Source organism: Artemia franciscana, chromosome 15, assembly GCF_032884065.1.
Source record: "Artemia franciscana chromosome 15, ASM3288406v1, whole genome shotgun sequence".
Taxonomy (NCBI): domain Eukaryota; kingdom Metazoa; phylum Arthropoda; class Branchiopoda; order Anostraca; family Artemiidae; genus Artemia; species Artemia franciscana.
This window is the reverse complement of record NC_088877.1, coordinates 37,880,290-37,904,846: the sequence shown is the minus strand read 5'-3', so window position 1 is coordinate 37,904,846 and position 24,557 is coordinate 37,880,290. Positions and strand designations below refer to the sequence as shown.

General features: G+C 35.0%; 1 protein-coding gene across 1 annotated transcript; it reads right to left on the bottom strand.

Moving 5' to 3' along the window:
* Positions 1–1,004: 1,004 nt before the first annotated feature.
* Positions 1,005–22,600, bottom strand: LOC136036582 (uncharacterized). Its single transcript, XM_065718885.1, has 4 exons — positions 22,484–22,600; positions 13,970–14,156; positions 8,003–8,170; positions 1,005–1,336 (listed from the first exon to the last, which is right to left on the bottom strand). The coding sequence occupies exons 1-4, from the start codon at positions 22,598–22,600 to the stop codon at positions 1,314–1,316; spliced, it is 495 nt and encodes a 164-aa protein (XP_065574957.1). The 3' UTR covers positions 1,005–1,313.
* Between the last annotated feature and the right edge of the window lie 1,957 nt (positions 22,601–24,557).

Below are 24,557 nucleotides of genomic sequence, written 5' to 3'. Positions count from 1 at the left end.
TCGTAATACCTCGCTCTCTACGCGAAAGTATTTTTAGTAATTTCAACTATTTATTCTACGACCTCTGTGATTCAAGGGTCATTCTTAAGGAATTGGGACAGACTTTAAGCTTTAGTGTAAAGAGCGAGGTATCGACGAGGGGTGAACTTCCTCATATACGTAATAAAAATATACGAATATAGAAGTTCGTTACGTAAGTTAATTCTTAAATTACGTATATTTTTTACTAATGAAATTGTTCGTAAAACAATCAAAAGTTCTAGTTGTCTTTTTTAGTAATCAAAAATTAGAGGGTAGCTAGGCTTCCTCCCTCTCTCCTTTTTTCTCAAAATCTTCCGATTAAAACTATGAGAAAGCCACTTAGCCAAAAAGAAAATTAATATTCAAATTTCGTTTTAATTATTTATGTGCGGAGAGCCAAGATCAAAACATGCATGAATTAAGAAACGTCCAGAAATTAAATAAAGAAAACAAGTTTTTTTAAATGAAAGTAAGGAGCGACATTAAAACTTAAAACGAACAGAACTTACTCCGTATATGAAAGGGCCTTTTCTTCCTCAACGCCCAGGTTTTTTCCTTTTTTAAAAAGTAGAGCTAAGAAAAAGAGTTAAACTTTAGCGTACAGAGGGAAGCGTTGAGGAGGAAAAGCCCCTTTCATATACGGAGTAATTTCTGTTAGTTTTAAGTTTTAATGTCGCTCCTTACTTTCATTTAAAAAAGCTTGTTTTTTTATTTAATCTTTAGAAGGATCATCATTAAAGTCAGCTTTTCAAAACGTTCAAAATAATAATTATGCTTAAATTTTCTAGGTAGGATTGGATTTGTAGATTTTGAAGGCTGAAACTTCCCTGTTTAGCCGATTTGGCTTAAATTTGTAGTTTTATTTTTGTATGACTATTCTATAGTAGGTCTTCATCTTGCAGAATCCAAGATATTAGCCGGTAGGCATAAACATTCCAAGAGAGAGAGGATCAGGCTGTACTTTCTGTAGAAATGCACACCTTGTGTCGTGGTAAGGCTTTATTTTGAATTTTTCTAATGACTGGCTTTAGTTTAGAAAAGTAGACACACAAAAAGCTAAAGATGTCGTAATTTTAATTGTCTCTTGAAAAAAAAGATAGTACTGATTCATGTGCTTGCGAAGTGAACATTAAGCTTGATTTTCCTTCTGCAATGGAGCATTTTTAATATGTTTGTTTTGAATACATGTGTGAAAATTTTCCTGAATGAAGTCCAAAGCAGTCTATACTGTTATGTCCTGTGATTGTGTTTAAGCAGTGCCATCTATAACTCAAATCACGTGATATAACCAGTCAATAGACCGAGGGATGTAGACCTAAAAGAAAACAAAAAGGTAATAAAACTTTAAAGTTTAAAGAGTTCTATAAAGAAAGAGGAACTACTAAGGAATAGACAAATAAAAATAATAACTGATTAGGATAAAAAGAATAATTTATGTCTTAAATAAAAATCAGAAAAACTACTTAGGCGGTATGAGGAAAAAAGGGGGGTTAAAGGGTAAAATACCTTGGGCCAAACATGTCTTTAGTTGCTTTAAACATTAGAATAAATTATAATCAAGAAGGATTGCAATCCGCCTTTATAAATACAAAAACCTTTTTGGTTAAAAATCCTTTTTGGTTTAAAAACCTAAGTTTGGGGGGGGGGGCTAGGAGGAAAGATAGAAGAGGCAAATTACGCAAAAGCATGGGGATAACAGTTAAATCAGGGAAATCTTAGAAAAGCTCGAAGGTATCTTTCCCCCGTAACCTACTTCTCTAGAATGATCCAAATATTTCTCATAAATAGTTTTTGACCTGGTTACGTATATTTGACTACCTTTTATTCGAATTCTAATGGTTTGAGGAATATTTGTATCCATAAAAAGTGAAGGCAAGACTCAGATTGCAAAACTCAGATACCTTAACTCAGCTACGGCTGACCAAATTCGGGCTCAAAGCGATGTTTTAAACAAAAAAGAATTGAAAAATTTAGCCGAAATTTCTTATTTGGAAAGAATTATAATTTCTTTTCAAGACTACTTACTTACTTTTACTTGTTTCAGGACACAAGCTCTTCAGCTCTCCCTGGCGCTATGATCTGGCAGACGGTCGAGTGCCAAGCCGCTCGGTCGTGTGTGTGTGGTGCACATATTTCAAGCCACTGCTTGTCCATCTTCGGCCGTGTCGTCGGAAACCACTCAATCGGCTCTAGGTCCGCCTTGAGTGTGTTAAGCCAAGTCTTGACTTGTCCACCTCGCTTCTTCTTCAGTGTGCGAGGGGTTTGCAGTATAGCGCCTTTTTAGTGAGGGTGTCATCTGACCTCCGACAAACATGGCCAAACCAAGTTAGGCGGCGTTTTTTTTATTAGGGCTTCAATGTCATGCTTCTGGTGGCATCGTCTACGAATTTCGACGTTGCTAATTCTGTCTCGGAGGGAGACACCGAGGATTTGTCTCAGGCAGGAGTGGTCGAATACTTTGCGAGCATGAACATCCGCTGCTTTCAGGGGCCATGTCTCGCATCCGTAAAGGAGTACGGAGCGGACGGTTGCTTCAAAGATCTGGATTTTTGTTTTTAGTAGGACGTCTCTTTGTCTCCACAGGTTCTTCCTAAGTTGAGCAAAGACTATCGATGCTGATGATATTCTGCTCTGGACTTCCGTACTGCAGCCGCCGGAAATGTCGATGAGGGATCCCAGGTACTTGAACTGGTCAACGACCTCTAAACGGGAGTTGTCGATAGAGATGCCCCTTGTGAGTACATCCTCAGAATTTGTCAGAATTTTGGTTTTATCCTTACTGATCTTCAGCCCAACCAAATCTGCAGTAGCAGCAACATTACACAGCATGGCTTGCGCATGATCTATATCGTTTTCTAGCAAGGCAATGTCATCCGCGTAGTCAAGGTCTTTGATGGAGAAGTCAGGGCTTACTTCAACGCCTCTGGCAGATTGCATGGCGCGCTTCATGATCCAATCGATAACAAAGTTGAAGAGGATGGGGGACAGGATGCAGCCCTGTCTCACCCCGAAATCGATGTCGAAGAGGGAGGACAGCTCTCCATCAGCTTGTATACAGGCACGAACGTGTTGGTAGTATGCCTGAATAAGGCATATCAGCTTATCAGGGACGCCGTCCTCTTGCATCGCAGCCCATATGCCATCTCTAACGATCGAGTCAAAGGCCGTTATAAAATCTATGAAGACGGCTATAGTAATCTGATTGTGTTTCATGCGGTGTTCGAGAATTTGCCGGAGTGTAAAGAGCTGATCAATGCAGCCCATTCCTGGCCGAAAGCCCGCCTGGTTTGGGCGTGTGGTCGTGTTTCTGATTGAGCTGAAGCGGTTGAGTAAAATCATGGCAAATATTTTGGCAGCGATGCTTATGAGCGATATCCCCCGGTAATTCTTGCATTCAGCTTTATCCCCTTTTTTATACAGGGGGATGATAATTGACACTTTCCAATCGTCTGGGAGAACCTCCTTCTGTATCCAAATTTTCTTGAGCAGTTTTTCTAGGTTCTGTGCAAGAAGCCTGGGGCTTGCCTTGTAGATTTCTGCTGGTATGGCGTCAATTCCCGGCGCTTTATGATTCTTCAGCTTCTTTATTGCTGCCAGGATTTTCTCTTCGTCAGGGGGCTCTATTTTGACTCCTGCGTATTGGTTAATGAGCGTTGATGAAGGAGGTGGGGGAGGTTGGGTCACTTGAAGATTTGGAGCAGGTGATGAAGGGTCGACTTGGGGATTTAGGAGTTTCTGGAAATGGCGCTTCAACGGTCAACGACTTCGTCACGACTCGTGAGGATGTTACCGTGTTCGTCTCTTACAGAGGCCGAGTTCTTCGACCTCTTCCCAGTGGACTCTTTAAGAAGCTGATACAGTTTCCTAGTATCAGACAGGCTAGCTGCTTTTTGCATCTCCACCGCCATATTCTCCCAGTACTTCCTTCTGTCTTTTCTGCCCGACTGGTGACATAGCTTGCGTAGCTGTTTGAATTCAGCATAGTGGCGTGATGGTAACAGACTTTTCTTCGTTGCAAGTCGGATGGTCTCTTCGGACATCCACCGTCTTCGCTTTCGCTTCACTCTTCCAAGAGTTTCGAGAGCTACCTCCTGTAGTGTATTTTGGAACTTCTGCCAATCTTCGTTAACCGACGACCCGCTCGAGTTCCCGTCCTCAGGAGACTCATTTGAGTGTTCATGCTCGAGGGCGGTGAAACGATTTGAAAGTTGAACACGAAATTTTTAGGCTATAACGTTTGAAAAGGCAATTGGTTGCAAATTTGCTATAGCTATGAATGTAATAAGTATATTTAAATGAATATAAAATATTATTGATTAAATGTTAAAAAAAATTCCTTTCCAAAAATCAAATAAATAAATCTTTACCGAGTTTTAGGCGGTTCGGCACACGCCATTTAACCATAGAAAAGTACCTGGCTGGAAAAATGTGTTTTTTTTAGGAAAGTATAAAAAGTAAAGTTCTCTAGCCTTGGCGCTTGTTTTTAAGTCATTTGTCGTCAACCTATACTGCAACTAAATAAAAAAAAACAAGTTTTTTAACTGAAAGTAAGGAGCAACATTAAAACTTAAAACGAACAGAAATTACTTCGTATATGAAAGGGGCTGCTTCCTCATCAATGCCCCGCTCTTTACGCTAAAAGTTGACTCTTTCTCTCAACTCTTCTTTTTTAAAACAGTGAAAAACTTTAGCGTAAAGAGCAGGGCGTTGATGAGGAAGCAGTCCCTTTCATATATATATTTTTTGCCACGTTTTTTTTGCTGTTTTTTCCCCAGGGTTGATCGTATTGACCCAGTGGTCCTATAATGTCACGAGAGGGCTCAATCTAGCAGAAATTGAAAGTTCTAGTGCCCTTTTTAAGTGACGAAAAAACTTGGAGGGCCCCTAGGCCCCCTCCGACGCTCATTTTTTCCCAAAGTCACTGGATCAAAATTCTGATATAGCCATTTTATTCAACATAGTCGAAAAACCTAATAACTATGTCTTTGTGGACAACTTACTCCCCCACAGTCCCTGTGGGAGGGGCTGCAAGTTGAAAACTTTGACCAGTGTTTACATATTGTAATGGTTATTGGGAAGTGTACAGACGCTTTCAGGAGGATTTTTTAGTTGGGGGGGGGGGAGTTGACGAGATGAGGTTATGCGGGGGAAAATTTTGTGGAATTCGTCATGGTGGAAGAAAATTTCCATGAAGGGGATGCAGGATTTTTTAGCATTTTTTTAAACAATGAAAAAATAAATATGAAAGTTTTTCGACTGAAAGTAAGGAGCAGAATTAAAACAAAAATAAATTACTATGCATAAGAGGTGTTTACCGCCTCCTAATACCTTGTCTTTTACGCTGATGTATTTTTATTAACTTCAACTATTTATTCCTCGGCCTTTGTGATTCAGGGGTAATTATTAAGGATTCGGGACAAAATTTGAGCTTTTGTGTAAAGAGCGAGGTATTGACTAGGGGGTCAAACTCCTCATATAAGTAATAAAAACATACGAGTATAGAAAATCGTCAAGTAAGTTAAATCGTAAGTTATGTATATTTTTACTAATCAAAACGTTAGTAAAAAATTAGAAGTTCTAGTTGACTTTTCAAACAACCAAAATATTGGAGGGTAATTAGGCCTACTCCCCCGCTACTTTTTTCTCAAAATCGTCCGATAATTCTATGAGAAAGCCATTTAGCCAAAAAAATAAATCATGCAGTTTTTTTGAATTATTCATGTGCGGAGATCCGAAATCAAAACATACATGAATTCAAAAACGTTCAGAAATTAAATAAAAATAAAAAGTTTTTTTAACTGACAGTAAGGAGCAACATTTAAACTTAGAACGGACAGAAATTACTCCGTTTATGAAAGGGACTGTTCCCTCCTCAACGCCCTGCTCTTTACGCTAATTTTTTTTTTACACAAATTATGTGTTTATTTTTAAATTTAATCATAGCATGTATTCATAGTCTTTCCAGGCTGCAATTTTGACACCTCGAATTCAGAATATTACTTTTGTTTCACCTGCTGGCCGATCCACGGACGCAAACAGGTGAAAAATAAACAAACTTATGTGCTCTAATGGACGTAAACAGGACGTATACTATATGATGGACATAAACAGGTAAACAAAAACTAATATAGAATTTGCACGAAGAAAAAAAAAACAAGAAGGAAAATTAATAAATAGGAAAATGTTTTTTTCAGCGTAGCCTATAAACTCATTAATAAAACCATAGGAATTTTCCTACTGTCATGAGGCACATTTCTGGAACAGAGAGGGGTTTAAAAACATTTAAAAAAGTACATATTAGGGAGACCTCTTCTAAAAAGTAGGATCCTTTTGATCAGTAATAAGGGAAAATGCTAAAGACACCTTCTTCTCTCCCTATGTGCCATCAACAAATGGCTATCAGGGGTCTTACAATCTAAAAGCTATGAAATCTGTCTCCCCCCCCCCTAGATGAATTTTTCTCTGGTATTATTACTCAAAATTCCTTCATGCCTAAAGGCAAGTGTCTAAACTGGGAGGCAGGGGTTTGACTTAAATCAAGGAAGATTTGTTTTTCATTTTTTCTAAAAAGGAGAGAGGATTTTATTTATTTATTTTGAGCATACCCTTCCCTAAACTAGATTATATGCATACCCATATGTATGGGGAATGCACAAAAAAAAAAATACTTCTCAGATCAGGGTTGGTCATTTTCCAAATCTCATGGAAATACCTCATTTTTTTCAATAATTATCATAATTTTCGTTTCAAAAACAATAATTCAATAATAAGACATATCTGTATTTTGGTGGTGTTTATTTAACCAAACAAAGAGTTTTAGCTGTGTAAAAAAATAGCACGATTTTACCGACGTATTTTTTGTTTATCGAATGACCAAACAATGGGGGAAACTACGGCCCTTCTTTTGAGAATTGTGCTTATTATTGGCTTTATTATTTCTATACAAGACTGATTCAGTCATTGAATTAAGATTAAATAATTAAAGGGACACTTATTTTAAAGAAGAACAGTATTAAAAACTTCCGTAAAATCCAGAACACGTTATAGAAGTTAATTAAAGCTGATCATATTCAAACCTGATGAAAAAGTATAACTTTAGTTCTTGAGAAAAAAAAAGACTAACTGAGCGATTAAAGAACTAACTTAGTGATTTTTTCCTTCGGTCCATTTAATCCCTTTAAAATAGAAAGAATGGTCGATTTATAAGAGTTTAGCTTCCAAGATTGACTTCTATTGTCCACTCGTAAAATTTTATTAAACCTATATTCTGTAGTAAAATGTATGATAGTGATAAAAAAACTAAAATTTTTAATTTAGACTAAATACACATTTTAAGAAATTCAAAACTTTCTTGGTATCTTTATCGTGCTATTGGGCACAATGTAAGAGGTGACAAATTCCTTCCCTTAATGGTAGAATTTAGTTACAAGTTTTCTTTTTTTTTTAAATCAATCTTATAATCATTAGCCTCAGTTTTAGCCCCATGGTTTCTTGTAGATTTTTTTCCCACTGAATAGGAGACTGTAAAACTGAAACTGGGCAAATACAACAATTTCCATTATTTTTTTCTTATGCATCCTCAAATTATCAAAACAAGATGCTCTAATAATCAAGAATTTTAAGTCCATAATAATAATTAGGTCCATAATAACATAGAGTTCCATTTACTAGAGAGGCATTCACCTCCCTTATTTGGCTTATTATTGCTATTAAAACTGTAATTCATCGAGGAGGGACATAAAATTGTGCCCCTGTGGCTTAGGTTTTCCTATGAACGGTTTACCGACTATCCTTGGATTATTATATATTATTCATCAGGAATTGTTACCCAAAATGTTTGCCTCTCTGTGAGAATCTTAGGACTGTAAAAAAACGAAAAAAAATTACCTTGAAGTCTGTATATTAACTGAATTTTGATCATTCAAGGGGATTACTCCTTAACTTTGCATTCTTTGCATACTATTCGGCAAAAACTGCTCACTAGGTATTTGTCTTGAAGCAAACTGACATTGCATAGACTGCCACTGCATCATATTCATACTCGTGGTAGGCTGTGACCCAGTCATAGAAATGTTATCTTGCAAGCTGTCAGATGTCCAGGGATGTCCAGGGTGGCCGCCTGAAGATTTCGTTTCTCGGGATTTTATTTCTGCAAATATTGATCAGAATTAGAATTCTATTTTTACATAACACAGTCTCTTTCAGTGGCGTAACTTCATCAAAATCCTGGGGGGGGGTAGCTTGTGCTAGTTTTTCAAAATCAAGTGACAATGACAGTGAAAACTGAAAAAGTGCAATAAAGTTACCTTAAAGGTAATTATACATTAAAGAAAACTGACCTCTTGGCGTTGTTGCTTGAACTTTAGATGGATTCTTGAACTAAAGCTTATCTTATTTATGACAATAAATCGAAGGATGGGGGAAAATTGGGGTCTAAAGGGAAGTCAAACCGAGATCTTGGAGGGATAGTTGCCTCCCCTACCCCATAGCAAATGACGTCCCCGATTTTTCAAATAATGATCCATGGACTGGTTTTATTCGCCAGAAACTCCACGAACAGCTAATTTAAGGGGCAACCGAAGTCCCAGAAGCAGGAGTGGAGCGAAGAAAAATCTTGGAGGAGGCCCAATCTGGCAAAGGTACTAATGAGAAAAATCTAAAGGGGGGGAATGGGACAAAGATGCCAATCATTAATCAAATCATCATTTACGGCATAAAATTTATTAAAAGTTTTAATTTCTGGTTCTATTTATTCGGCCTGCAAATGGCCAAGGGGTATCTATTTATAGACTATTTTGGTTTGTCCAAGAAAAAAATATGTACTATATAAGTTTGAAAAATAACGTGAGTGTATAGAGTTTGAAGCAGACAAAATTAGATAGTGAAATTTTTGTTGGATTTAGTAGTAGCCTTAGTATTAAGACACCACCAGACCCTTAAGGTCCAAACCAATTTAAGTTTATTTGTTTTTTTGTTTTTTTTATCTCCCAGGGGTGATTGTATCGACCCAGTGGTCCTAGAATGTCATAAAAGGGCTCATTCTAACAGAAATTAAAAGTTCTAGTGCCTTTTTAAGTCACCAAAATTATTGGAGGGCCCCTAGGCCCCCTCCAACGCTAATTTATTTTACCAAACTCAGCGGATCTAATTTTTGAGATAGCCATTTTATTCAACATAGTCGAAAAATCTAATAAATGTCCTTGGTTAGGATTTACTCCTCCACAGTCCCCGTGGAAGGGGCTGCAAGTTACAAACTTTGACAAATATTTACATATTTTAATGGTTATTGGGAAGTGTACAGACACTTTCAGGGGAATTTATTTGGTTGGGAGGGGATTTATGTGGGGAGAACTTTCTATGGAGGAATTTGTCATGATGGATGAAAATTTTCACGAATTTGATAGCATTTCTCCCCATTTTTTTTAAAAACAATGAAAAAATAAATATAAAAAAGCTTTTTCAACTGAAAGTAGGGAGCAGTATTAAAACTTAAAACGAACAGAAATTATTACGCATATGAGGGGTTCGCCACCTCCTAATACCTTGCTCTTTACGCTGAAGTAATTTTACTAATTACAATTATTTATTCTACGGACTTTGTGATTTAGGGGTAATTCTTAAGAATTTGGGACAAAATTTAAGCTTTAGTGTAAAGAGTGAGGTATTGACAAGGGGGTGAAACCCCTCATATACGTAATAAAAACATATGAATATAGAAGTTCTTTACGTAAGTTAATTCGTAAATTACGTATTATTTTACTAATAAAAACGCTTGTAAAAGTTCTAGTTGCCTTTTTATATAACCAAAATATTTGAGGATAACTAGGCCTACTGTCCCGCTCCTTTTTTTCTGAGAAAAATCGTCTGATCAAAACTATGAGAAAGCCATTTAGCCAAAAAAAAAAAAAAAAATTTGCAAATTTTGATTGTTTTAATTATTCATGTGTGGAGAGCCAAAATCAAACCATGTATTAATTCAAAAACGTTCAGAAACATTTAAACTACATTATAGTTTAATAAACGACATTAAAAATTAAAAGGAACAGAAATTACTCCGTATATGAAAGGGGTTGTTCCCTCCTCAACTCCCCGCTCTTTACGCTAAAGTTTTTTTCACAAATTATTTGTTCTTTTTAATTACATCATAGTCTGTATTTATAGTCTTTCCAGGCTGCAATTTTGACACCTCGAATTCAGAATTTTACTTTTGTTTCAGCTGCTCGGCGATCCACGGACGCAAACAGGTGAAGAATAAACAAACGTATTTGTTCTAATAGACGTAAACAGGACGTACACTAAATGATGGACATAAACAGGTAAACAAAAAATAATATAGGGTTTACACAGAGAAAAAAAGCAAGAGGGAAAATTAACAAATAATATTTTTTTTCAGAGTCGCCTATAAACTCATTAATCCAACCATAGGAATTTTCCTGTTGTCATGAGGCACATTTCTGGAATGGAGAGGGGGTTAAAAAATATTTAATTGTACATATTAAGGCGACCTCTTTTAAAAAGTGGGATCCTTTTGATCAGTAATATGGGAAAATTCTCAAGTCACCTCCTTCTCTTCCTATGTGCCATCAACAAATGGCTATCGGGGGTCTAACAATCTAAAAGCTATGAAGTCAGTCCCCCCTAGATGAATATTTCTCACGTATTATTCTTCAAAATTGTTTCATGCCTAAAGGCAAGTGTCTAAATCGGGAGACAGGGGGCTTGATTGAAATCAGGGAAGAGTTTTTTTCATCTTTGCTAAAAAGGAGAGGGGATTTTATTGATTTATTTTGAGCATACCCTTTCCTAAATTAGATTGCATTTATACCCATACTAGCTGTTGGGGTGGCGCTTCGCGCCACCCCAACACCTAGTTGGTGGGGCGCTTCGCGCCCCCCCCCCCAAGCCCCCCCGCGCGCGTAAGTCGTTACGCACCATATTAGTTATGCGCCATTGTAGTTGTGTCCCTGTGTCCCACCTGTGAATATAGATAGATTTATATATGTGTTTCAAACTACGTAAAAATTGCGAATAAACAACATTCTTGGCTTTCCCATTGTCTGTGCATATACAAAGCCGTATGTACTAATAATGACGTCATATGCAAACGCTCTTTTTACAAACAAACAAACATGCATCCACACAACTCGTTTTTATATAGATAGATAGATAGATAGATACAATACAAATTAACTGCGTAAAACTTGCGAATATACAACATTCTTTGCTGTCCAATTGTCGCTGCATATAAATACATTGTCAGGTTTACCGACCCTCGAACATGCAACGTACAATTGTCCATGGGAAAAACAATCAGTATTAAGATCTATACCACATTTTTCTAATGATTGACCTTGAGCTTTGTTAATGGTGATTGCAAATACTAATCGAATTGGGAATTGCAATCTTTTAAATTGAAAAAGCAGATCCGTTGGAATCATGGGAATGCGAGGAATAAGAACAGCCTCACCCTCATAAGGCCCTGTCAAGATTGTGGCCTCTATTAGGTTTTCCATTGTTTTTTTTTACGGCAAGTCGCGTGCCATTGCAAAGCTTTGGTGGGTTGATATTTCTTAAAAGTATTATTGGTACGCCTATTTTTAGTTGTAGCACGTGTGGTGGAAACCCTGAAGGATCTATGGAATTTAAAAATTCAGATGGATAATTAACCGCTTCATTTGGTTCCAAAACTGTGTCGCAATCAATTCATTTTTGGACGTCACTAAATTACAGAAATCAGCAGGTAGTTGTATACGTCCTGAAATTGAGTCTACTGTTTGACCAGAGTCATCGTTTTGCAATCGGACACGCATATTTGTAGTTAATTTTAATATTTTTACGTGTGCCCATAAATTAGAATTTTTTAGGCAAGCATTCATTTCGTCTGCAGGAGTTAAACTACGTAAAAATTGCGAATATACAACCTTCTTGGCTTTCCCATTGTCTCTGCATATACAAAGCCGTATGTACTAATAATGACATCATATGCAAACGCTCTTTTTACAAACAAACAAACATGCATACACACAACTCGTTTTTATATAGATAGATAGATAGATAGATACAATACAAATTAACTGCGTAAAACTTGCGAATATACAACATTCTTCGCTGTCCAATTGTCGCTGCATATAAATAGATTGTCAGGTTTACCGACCCTCGAACATGCAACGTACAATTGTCCATGGGAAAAACAATCAGTATTAAGATCTATACCACATTTTTCTAATGATTGACCTTGAGCTTTGTTAATGGTGATTGCAAATGCTAATCGAATTGGGAATTGCAATCTTTTAAATTGAAAAGGCAGATCCGTTGGAATCATGGGAATGCGAGGAATAAGAACAGCCTCACCCTCAAAAGGCCCTGTCAAGATTGTGGCCTCTATTAGGTTTTCCATTGTTTTTTTTACGGCAAGTCGAGTGCCATTGCAAAGCTTTGGTGGGTTTATATTTCTTAAAAGTATTATTGGTACGCCTATTTTTAGTTGTAGCACGTGTGGTGGAAACCCTGAAAGATCTATGGAATTTAAAAATTCAGATGGATAATTAACCGCTTCATTTGGTTCCAAAACTGTGTCGACTGACTTGTAAAGGACTGCCTGGTCTCGAATCTTGGTCAAAACAATATTGTTGATTTCGTTAATTCCTCGGCACGCCTTCTTTTTTCACTTTCTCTTTTAGCAGCAAGTCTGCTTCCGCGTTGCTCTGGTAGTTCCTCGGCACGCTTTCTGTTCTTTTTTCTCTATCAGCCTCAAGCCTGTTTCCTTGCTGTTCTTTTGATTCCTCGGCACGCTTTCTGTTCTTTCTTTCTCTATAAGCCTCAAGCCTGTTTCCTTGCTGTTCTTTTGATTCCTCGGCACGCTTTCTGTTCTTTCTTTCTCTATCAGCCTCAAGCCTTTTTCCTTGCTGTTCTTTTGATTCCTCGGCACGCTTTCTTTTCTGACTTTCTCTATCAGCAGCAAGTTCTTAGGCATAGACTCTTTGAGCATCTTCATCGGCTTTTGCCATGGTAAGTTCATCAGTCATTGTAAACTTAAACATTAATAGATTTCTACGTGAACATATGTCTTAAATATCTTAAAATGACGTCACCGTCAAAGCAAAAATGACGACAACTAATTTCATGACGTCAGTCAACACAGAAACATGACGTCACCTGATCCACAGACAGACACACAGACATACAACTTATTTATATATATATATATATATATATATATATATATATATATATATATATATATATATATATATAGATGTATGGGGAATGCACAAAAGAATACTTCTCAGATCAGGGCTGCTCATTTTTCAAATCTCATGGAAGTACTTAGTTTTTTTCAATAATAAGCATAATTTTGTTTCAATAACAATAATTCAATAGCAAGACATATCTGTATTTTTATGGTCTTTATTTAACCAAACAAAGAATTCTAGCTGTGTCAAAAAATAGCACGATTTTATCGACTTTTTTTTATCGAGTGACCAAACAGTGGGGGAGACTTTGGCCCTCCTTTTGAGAATTGTGTTTGTTATTGGCTTTATCATGACTGATTCAGTCATGGAATTAAGGTTAAATAATCAAATAAATACTTATTTTAAAGAAGAACAGTGTTAAAAACTTTATTTCCGTAAAATCTTGAACACATTATAGAAGTTAATTAAGGCTGACCATATTCAAAATTGATGAAAACATAGGCTGTTACTTTAGTTTATGGTAAAATATAATATAGGCTAAATATGTGTGCATTAGAAAGGTAGCGGAGGGCTTAAAATAACATAGCATAATTTTGTCCCCACACACCATCCCTCATTTACAAATATACAGCCCAAATTATACATTTTAATGAATTCTGTCATCCGTCACTTTTCATTGTGACACAATCAGCAACCTTTTATGGTATGTTTTGGATTGCGCGGGAGTACCTCAAAAATAAATAAATTTAACTTGCCTTCAATTGCAGCTTCAATAATTTTATCAGCTGTTTTCTTATCATCCTGTTTTTGACAGCTGTTAGTGTATTTTTCTTCAAATTGTATGTCCCCCAAAATACCAGGTTGAAGTTCTTTGATTTTTGAGATTAAATCTTTCAAAGTATCATCACTGATAATATCAGTGTTAAAATCTTCAAACAAGAACTGAAATGGATGAAAATAAGAAATTAGAAATGAGAAATATGAAATGAGAAATTTAATTAGAAACTAGAAACAAGAAACAAGTAATTATCACAGTTCTTATTTTGTAAAGCAATTAGTGACAGTGAAAAAATTTGTTTTTTATTTAATTTTAAACTGAGCTTCTTAAAAAACATCCTGTTATTAACCTCGATTGCGTCACAGCTTTTAAGTTGAAAATGACCGGGGAAAATTTTCATTGAAACTCCCGTTTTTAATTGGTTATTGAATAAAAAAAAACAAGTTTTTTTTAACTGAAAGTAAGGAGCGACATTAAAACTTAAAACGAACAGAAATTACTCCATATACGAAAGGGGCTGATCCCTCCTCAGCTTCCCGCTCTTTACGCTAAAGTTTGACTCTTTCTCTCAAATCTAATTTTTAAAACAGCGAAAAAACTTTAGAGGTAACAGCCCCTTTCATGTACGGAGTCATTTCTGTTCGTTTTAAGTTTTAATGTCGCTCCTTATTTGCGGTTAAAAAAACTTGTTTTTTTTATTTAAGTTCTGAATGTTTTTGAATTATTGCATGTTTTGATTTTGGCTGCTTAGAACAAAATCTGCATTTTTGTTTGTTTATTTATTTATTTTTTGGCTAAATGGCCTTTTCTTAGTTTTGATCGGACGATTTTGAGAAAAAAGGAATGGGGGAGGAGGCTTAGTTGCCCTTCACTCTTTTGGTTACTTAAAAAGGCAACTAGAACTTTTAATTTCTTACGAACGTTTTTATTAATAAAAAATATACGTAACATTGCATTCAATGTTTTTTGTTTTAAATAATATTCGAAAATCCTGCACCCCCTTCATGAAAATTCTTTCCTCCCATAACAAAATCCTCCATGGAAAGATTCTATAATGTAACCCCTCCCCTAAATCCCCCTCCCTATCCAAGAAAAAATTCCCCTGTAAACGTCTGAACACTTCCCAATAGCCATTACTATATGTAAACACTGGTCAAAGTTTGTAACTTGTAACCCCTCTCCCGGGGACTGTGAGTGAGTAAGTCGTCCCCAAAGAGATAGTTATTAAGTTTTTCGACTATGCTGAATAAAATGGCTATCTCAGAACTTTGACCCGATGACTTTGGGAAAAAAATGAGCGTGGAAGGGGGTCTTGGTGCCCTCCAATATTTTTGGTCACTTAAAAAGGGCACTAGAACTTTTAACTTCCGTTAGAATGAGCCCTCTCGCAACATTCTAGGACCACTGGATCGATACCATCGCCCCTGGGAAAAAAGCAACAAATATAATACGTACCCGTGATCGGTCTTCTGGCAAAAAATTCGAAATTCCACATTTTTGTAGATAGAAGCTTGAAAATTCGACAGTAGGGTTCTCTGATACGCTGAATGCGATGGTGTGATTTTCGTTAGGATTCTATGAATTTTAGGGGGTAAATTTGATGAAACTTATAAATTTTAGATCAGCACAAAAATCCGATTGTTTTGATGTATCCCATTTTCTAAAATTTCGTTTACTATTGAGCCGGATCGCTCCTTACTACAGTTCGTTACCACGAACTGTTTGAAAAACAAGTGAGGTGATTTGGTGATTTCAAGATACAGCTAGACCCAAGTTAATTTTTATGAGACCGCTTAAAAAGATGTTTGATAATAACAAGTAGACATAAAACGGGTAGAAAAATGGTAATACATTGAAATCATTAATGATGCGTAAAACACGTAATTTGTCATGACTAGAGCCCGACCGATACATCGGCCAGCCGATAAGTGGGTCGATGTCCTTACTGAATATGGGAAAAAAACAGAACTCAGTCAATTTTTTTTGTTATGCGCAACTTATCCAGAAGAGGATACCATATTTTCTCACGTAATTTTTCCTATTTGTTCGATACAGTCACCCTGGGAGGAATACTAATTCTTTCTTAAAGTTGCGTCTTATTTAGATTATTCTTGCGGTCAGCAATGTCAATTTGCTAGTTTTAAGAAGAAAAAAAAAACAACTTTGTACCCAATTTTGAGGCCGGGCCACGGTATGACTAAGTGACAGTCTTGCATATATTGATTCGCATTGTCACTTACCTTCGGACCGCAGACAATGTGAGCCTCTTCTTGACTTCATGGCGACACTAAAGGTTTCAACTGCGAAAAGTTTGCCAGCTCCAATAAATTGAATCAAGAGCTGCTAATAACGAAATTACCTTTCAGAGATTTGTCCACGAATTTGCTCTGGATTTTAAAACTGATTTGAGGCTTTAAAGCTCGGGTATGATGGCCACTTAAGAAGGCAGTGAGGCATATCTGATTGAATGAACTTATATTTAACTTATTCGTCGTATCTGTGGCCTGGATTGTTAAGTACCCTAATTCTTTGTAACTGATTCCTAACGAACAGCCCTTTTAAGGACCACTATATGGTTCAAACAATTACGCGAAATAATGTTCAATAGCTTAGTGCTGAATCATTAATTTATGAATTTGACAGTCCAATTTGATATATCTAATTTGAATAAAACTATTTATCACTGTGACTATTTATAATTGTTACTGCTTTAAGACAATTTTGCGAGATTTGGGGCTTTTGGATAGCAAAATGACGGCAAATCGCTTTTATTTCTTTTTATCAAAGCCTATGTAAAAGTTCAATATCCAAACAACTTAAACACAAAAATTTGAAACCGGAGAAATGTCCCTTTCACAGTATATTTTGCAGTATATTCTCGAGTTTTGCCTAAATTTGAAGAACAAAAACCATAATTTAGCTAAATTTTGAAAAAATAAACATATTAAAAATCTTTATAATATATGAAACTTTATTACACCTATTGAATGAACGATTGCAAAATTTTGTAGCTAAATTTTGAAAAAAATAAACATATTAAAAATCTTTATAATATATGAATCTTTATTACACTTATTGAATGAACGTTTGCGTTTGAGTGGGGTTTACCTATTATAGAGGTTGTCCTGCATGGCAGCTCGTGGCTAAAATCATTGTCAATTCAAAAGAGAAGCTGCAATCCATAGAAATAAAGTTAAACATAATTTCATTAATATAAAACGATATTAAGGAAGAGGACAACTAAAAAAAAAAAAAAAAAAAAAAAAAAAAAAAAAAAAAAAAAAAAAAAAAAAAAAAAAAAAAAATGAATGTGCAAGTTCTACTAAAACTATAATAAAATACATGCAATATTCTAAACATCTAAGAGAGCAAGGAGGTTGCTCCCGATGTTACTCCCCTCATCCTACAAAGAGTGTGGTCATACCCTAGAACTGAAGATTTAGGGAGAAATTTTGACCATGTAGAATTTGCTTATCTATCTTTTTTCCTTGTAAAATTAGCCGTTATCAAATCATAACTTATTTTCAGTGTTTATTCATTTATTTACTTCAATACCTTACTTATTTTATTTTAGTTGTTCATTTCAATTGATTTATATACTTCCTCGTGTTTTTCCGTTTCCTCAAATTGCCATTTCTGTGCTCCTTACAAAATGATCCGTGTTGATGGGGATAGGAACCTGCACAATTTCTAATTTATTTTAAGTTCTATAATAACCCCTATACTGTATAACTCATGAGTGAATTTTCTAATGTGTTACTTGCTTCAAATTATAAAATTTAAAATCGTTTGTAAGTTAAATATTGTCTTTAGTCTGTATCTGTTGATGACTCCAAGATTTTAAGGGGAGGGGAAGAACTTGGAATATTTGAGATGCTGAAGAATTGTTATTAGTTTGGTTCATTTTGAGAAAAAGACTAGAGGTGTTATATGTATAAATATATATATATATATATATATATATATATATATATATATATATATATATATATATATATATATATATATATATATATATATATATATATATATATATATAACATATATATATATATATATATATATATATATATATATATATATATATACATATATATATATATATATATATATATATATATATATATATATATATATATATATATATACTACTACTACTACTACTAATAACTCACTGCAGCACCAAGCCGCCTGAGGCCAACACAGCTACGCACGCTCCTCCTCCAACCTAATCTATTTAAAGCCTCCCTCTTTACACCCTCCCAGGAAGTTCCCATTTCCTTTAAATCCTTATTTATGACATCCTCCCAACCCAGACAAGGACGACCTGCTTTCCGTGTAGCCCCAGACGGTTGGCCAAAAAGGACAATCTTCGGTAATCTGTCATCCTTCATCCGTAGAACGTGGCCTAGCCATCTCAACCTTTCTTTCATTATAGCCCCAGAAAGCGGGATTGAACCACACTTTTCGTACAACCTACTGTTTGAAATACGGTCAGTCAGCCGGGTACCCAGAACAATCCGTAGGCAATTTCTCTGGAAAACATCTAGTAAATTTTCATCTGCTTTTCGGAGTGTCCATGCTTCAGAGCCATATTTGACCACTGTCATCACTGTAGCTTCCAATATTCTAATCTTGGTTTGTAGGCTTATCTTTCTATTCTTCCAAACTTTTTTTAACTGTGAAAAAACACCCTGAGCTTTAGCTATTCTACTTTTAACATCTTCACTGCTCCCACCATCTTTACTAATAATACTACCAAGGTAACTGAAGCTCCCAACCTGATCAATCTTTTCGTTACCTAAGGTCACCTGTTCATCTTCACTTATTCCTAACCTTAGTGACTTAGTCTTCTTAACATTAATTTTCAAGCCTATTTTAGCACCCTGAACTCGTAAAACCTCTAAAAATTCATTCATTTTGCTCACACTTTCATCTAATATGCTTAAATCATCAGCATAATCTAAGTCCAGGAGCGTTCTTCCTCCCCATTTGATTCCATGGTCTCCAATTGCCTTTCCTGTGCTCCTTAAGACGAAGTCCATCAAAATGATCCATATAAAGGGGGATAGAACACAACCCTGCTTAACTCCTGATTTAATACAAAACCAGTTGCTAACCTCATTTCCTACCTTAACCGCAGCAGTATTATTCTCGTACATAGCGCAAATCACACACATATATATATATATATATATATATATATATATATATATATATATATATATATATATATATATATATATATATATATATATATATAGGTTTCACAATAACAAACAGTATACAGAGAAAACGGGCAAATCTCCTGACTTGCAGACATTTCCCCAGGGGCTATGGGATTCAAGTTACCCCCGAAGGTATAGGCACATAAGGGATTAAAGTATTACATGAAGTATCACCAGCCCATTATCAAGAAAACAAAAAAGAAAAGGAAATGAGTTACATCCAGCATAATTTAGTATGGATCAAATACCACTGGATAAAATAAAGAAAAGAAGAAGAATTCAAAACATGTACAAGAAAACCATTTGTATATTTTTAATAATATAGTATATTTTTGAATAATAAAAAAAGCATAGGCACTAGACTTTTCAGCTCTGTTTAACAGAATGGTTATCTTAAATTTTTGATCGGAGGAAATTAAGGAAAAAGGGGGTAAGGAGGAAAAGTTGCCCTCCACTCTTTTCAGTCAGATAAAAAAGGTAATAGAGCTTTTAATATCTTTTCAAATAAGCCTATTTCTGATATTCTACGATTAAACGACTAATGTTTTAAACGACTAACGATTCTACGAATAAAGTTTTTTACTGTTTTAAGAAATAAAGTTAAGAGAAAGAGTCAAACTTTAGCATAAAGAGTGAGGCGTTGAGGAGGAAAAGCCCCTTTCATATACGGAGTAATTTCTGTTCGTTTTAAGTTTTAATGTCGCTCCTTACTTTCAGTTAAAAAAAACTTGTTTTTCTTATTTAATATTAACTCAAAGCCTACTCTTGATAACGATAGACAGAGGAAAAGAATCAAATTTTGATGATCATTCAAAATATTTAAAATTCATCAAGTTTAATGTTATTCATCAAATGTTAGAACCTTGAGAAAAATTGTACAATTTTTGAAAAAAGGGAAGAATCACCCCCAAAATACCAATTGACCATTATGAAAATCCTCACATCAGATTTCAGCATATTAGATAACCCTCTTGTAGAGGTTTTAAGCTTCTGCATACAAAACTGTGGAATTGTACATTTTTTACCAAATAAAAGATCACAGATATGTGTTTTTTTTCCAAGGGTGCTCGTATTAAACCAGTGCCCCAAGAAAATAGAGAAACGTCGTATATGATCCAAAATTAAAAACTTCTTTTGCCCTTGTTAAGCAGCCACAAATACTAACGGGCAGCTAGCTTCCTTCCTCCTAGCTTTTTCCCAAATTTACCAGATCAAAATTTTTAGATAATCATTTCCTTGTGTGTGACTTGACCCCAGAGTCCCAGGATAAAGGGCTGCAAGATATGAGATTTACTAGTTTTCTAGTTGTTGACATATGGTATTGGTGATTGGGAAGTATAAAGAGATTTGTCAATGGAATTTTTTAGTGGGGCGGGAGGGGTTACATAGGAGAATCTTTCCATGAAGTATTTTTTACGGGGGAAGGGATTTCCCTAAGGAGAGAAGCCAGATTTCTCGGCTATATTGAAAAATGATGTAAGATTAAATACAAAAAAAGTTTTTTCAACTGAAAGTAAGGAGCAACGTAAAACTTAAAACGAACAGAAATTATTATGTATATTAGAGATTACACCCTGCTCAATATCTGGCTCTTTGCTATAAAGGTTTTCACAACGTTTAAGAAAGCTTATTATTATAATAAAACCTTACTATTTTCGGAGCGATTCTTAAATAATCAGAGGAAAAAGTCCAATATTACTCGTAAAAAGGGAGGTATTAAGGAGAGGGTAACCCTCTACACATTCAAAATCATTTTAGTTTGTTTTAAGTTTTAATATTTCTCCTTTCTTCTACTTAAAAAAAGAATTTTTTAAGTTAATTAATACTAGGTCCGCATGTCTCAATGAAGATTTTTTAAGTGTATAAAGTTTTGGGTAAAATATTTATTTGTACCCTAGTGGTTTCAATGCTTTGCCGTAAAACTTTAATTTTTAATGAAATGTTAATTAATTGAACTAATTATAAATGTTATCAAATATTATTAACTATATTATAATATTAATTAAGTATTATGAAACATAGGCTAGTTAAATATTATTCATTAATTAACTGCTATTTGTTTACAGTATTTATAGCCTGCATTCAGTTTTGTCGATTTACCGAAATGTATTTTAAAACTTTTTATATTCAGAAAAATAAAGATATGTAAATTTTTCCGCTTTAAGCAAATATAGATAATTCCTTATGAAGAATTATTTGGAAAATAGCCAGAGGTAGAAAAGCACATCTTGGTCAACATTAACAACCCTTGCGCCTTCACAGACGTTCTTTCAGTCGAATCCTAGTCCTCTAGCCAATATTGTCCCTGGATAATCTCACCAACATTGTTGTTTTAAGTTCCTTTTGGAGAAACTGCAGAATCTACATGAAATATTCCTCTGAATCAAATATTATAATAACACAACATTTTTCCCTTAAGTTAAAATTTATATATCGATTATTTTTAGATTCCCTCCCCTGGAAGGAGTTAAATTACTTCCCATTTTCGCCTATTCCTGAGGCTCCTCAGATACTGAATTTAAATAGATCATTTTGATGATTTATATTTATATGATTTTTGTTTCATATTTTTGTTAATTGGTGCCAAGGTTTCTATTTAGGTTTCTATTAATCAAATTATCAGGCTTCCTTCAACTAATATATATATATATATATATATATATATATATATATATATATATATATATATATATATATATATATATATATATATATATATATATAATCGCAGACAATTAGAGACAATTCGTTGTCTTTTTATACTTCGGTTATTTCAAAACTTAAGCAAGTCCGGTTTCTAACAGCGATATGTACTAAGCTTCAAACTTTGGGTTTTATTTTATTTAATTTTTGAATTATTGTGATCCCTTTTTAAAATATATACAAATATTTTTGCAATTACCTGTTTTTTGCTCTTTACGCAATTTAAGGTCTTTTCACAATAAGATATATTCAAAGACTATTTGATTATGACAGCAAGTCCGATTTCTAAAACCGATTTCTACTAAACTTCAAACTTTCGGTTTTTTTTTAAAGCTGTAATCCCTTGTCAAAATTTGCAATTAAAAAAGGCTTTTAACGAATTTTCTCAAACTTCTGACCTACCTAGATCGTTTTTCAACTTCATATATATGTATACATAATAAGAACGAATTAAAAAAGAATCATGAATATAAAAGCTAATGATACCTTTTTTGTTTATTTGCCTGATTTCTGGGCTTATTATAGACCTTAACCCTAAAATCAAAGAAATTATAGCTTACTACATTACTGAAAAGTGCTTCAATTAATGTTCGCTTCCTAAACACTCGAATCAGACTGATAAATAAAATGGAAAATCTAGATACAGATATTACCGAAACGAAATCTCCTCCATTCATACTCATTGAACATATTTGCGTGGCTATTCGAAGATACATGCTTTTACCTCATGCTATTTTTTCATAAAAGATGTCATCATGAATTTTATGATTTATGATCATTGATTAGCTAATTTTACTGCTTAAAACTTTGTTCGCTCATGTTGATTTTTTTTTAACTTGTATGATATATATTTTATTTTCTTGGACAAACCAAAAAAATTCATAGTTAAATAGCCCTTAGCCGTTTGTCTCTCATATAAATAGAACCAAAATTCAATGCTTTAATAAATCTTATGCCGTAAATAAATAAAACAGGTTTTACATCAAAGAAATAACCGGCCTCTGCAACCTAGGTCACCCCTTAAACTATCTGTCCATGGAGTTTTTAGCGATTAGAGCCAGTCCATTGATCACTATTTTAATAATCGAGGAGGTAATTTGCTATGGGGTTGGGGGTCAACTATGCATCATAAAAATTAGTTTACTCCCCTTCTGACCCCACTTTGCCCCCCCCCCCCATCCCGGCAAAATATGTCAAAACTACGATAAGTTTTATAATCAAATCATCCATAGAAATGGGTCCGTTTTCATTAGAATATATTTACCTTTATGGCCACTAAATCACTCATTTTTCATTTTTTCTCTTTCATTTTCACTTGATTTTGGAAAACTGGATAAAATACCCCCCTCATGATTCTGATGAGATCACACCAGTGAAAAACACTGTGTTATGTCTAAATAGAAGTCTAATTATGGTCAATATTTGCAGATATCAAATCCCTAGATAAGATTCAGTCATATTCAGGTAGCCACCCGTCATACGATCAAGCTTTTATGACTCTAAAACAGCTTGCTGAGAAACGATGCCATATGTAGAGTGCCAATTACTCTCCTATGAATGTTCAATCTCCAATGGGTTATGTGATTCCTCCAATGATGACGTGTCCTGGGTCAAGCATCCAAGGGACTCAGCATCATATGCAAAATCAAAACAATCAATCTGTGCAAATGCCTCGAAACTTGGGTCCAAATATGCAGGACACTCATGTCCAGAACAAGACAGCAGCCCCTAGAACAAGTATGAAAATGAACCATATATAACCAGAGATGATTTCCACTGGTAGTCCTATGCCAACTATGAACCGAAGTCAGGACCAAAATGTATCAGGTTTTAATCCAAGTCCAATGTGACGAAGTGTTCAGAACCGACCCAGTTTATGCCAAAGTGTTATGCCAAACCAAATGATTCGCTATGAGCATGGAGCAAAGGGTCAGCAATGTAACATTTCTATGATTAGGTCACAGCCAGAGATGGATATGAATTTGATGCTGTGTCAGTCTATGCAAAGTCAGCTTGCTTCAGGATAAATGCCGAGTGGGCAGTTCGTGCTGAATATTATGCAACTAATGCCTAAGAAAGGACTGACGCCCTTGAATGGCCAAAACTCTGTAGATAGGCTTGCGGTGCCCCTGGTCGTGCCATTAATATTACTGTAAAATGGCCATGTTAAAAAGTACTGACAATGATGGCAAGGCCGTGTAGCAAATTCTTAGCAACTTTGAAGCTAATTTTAAGCAAATTCGAAGCAATTTTATAGCTGACATAACAAATATAGCTAACATAAACTAACTTTGAGAATTTTTTTTAATGCAAAAATATTCGGGAAATTCTCCTCCTGACAGCCGTTCTTAGCCGAAATAGCCGTCTCAACTTCTCCGTTGCTACGTTCGACCAGTGGCTCTTCCAGATCTGGAATACCATTTTCAAATTATTACATTTGCCACTTAAAAGGTCTTTGTACTTCTCGTACCCTTCTCATACCCAGCGCAAGAACGTATTAGATGTGCTTTATTGCTGGCCTCTCGGTCAAACCAGCCTTTCATTTCCTCCAGAGTGGAAATAATAGATGACAAGGAATCCCAGAACCGACTAATTGCCTCATGCCTCTCTAAAAATCATATGGTTACAAAGACC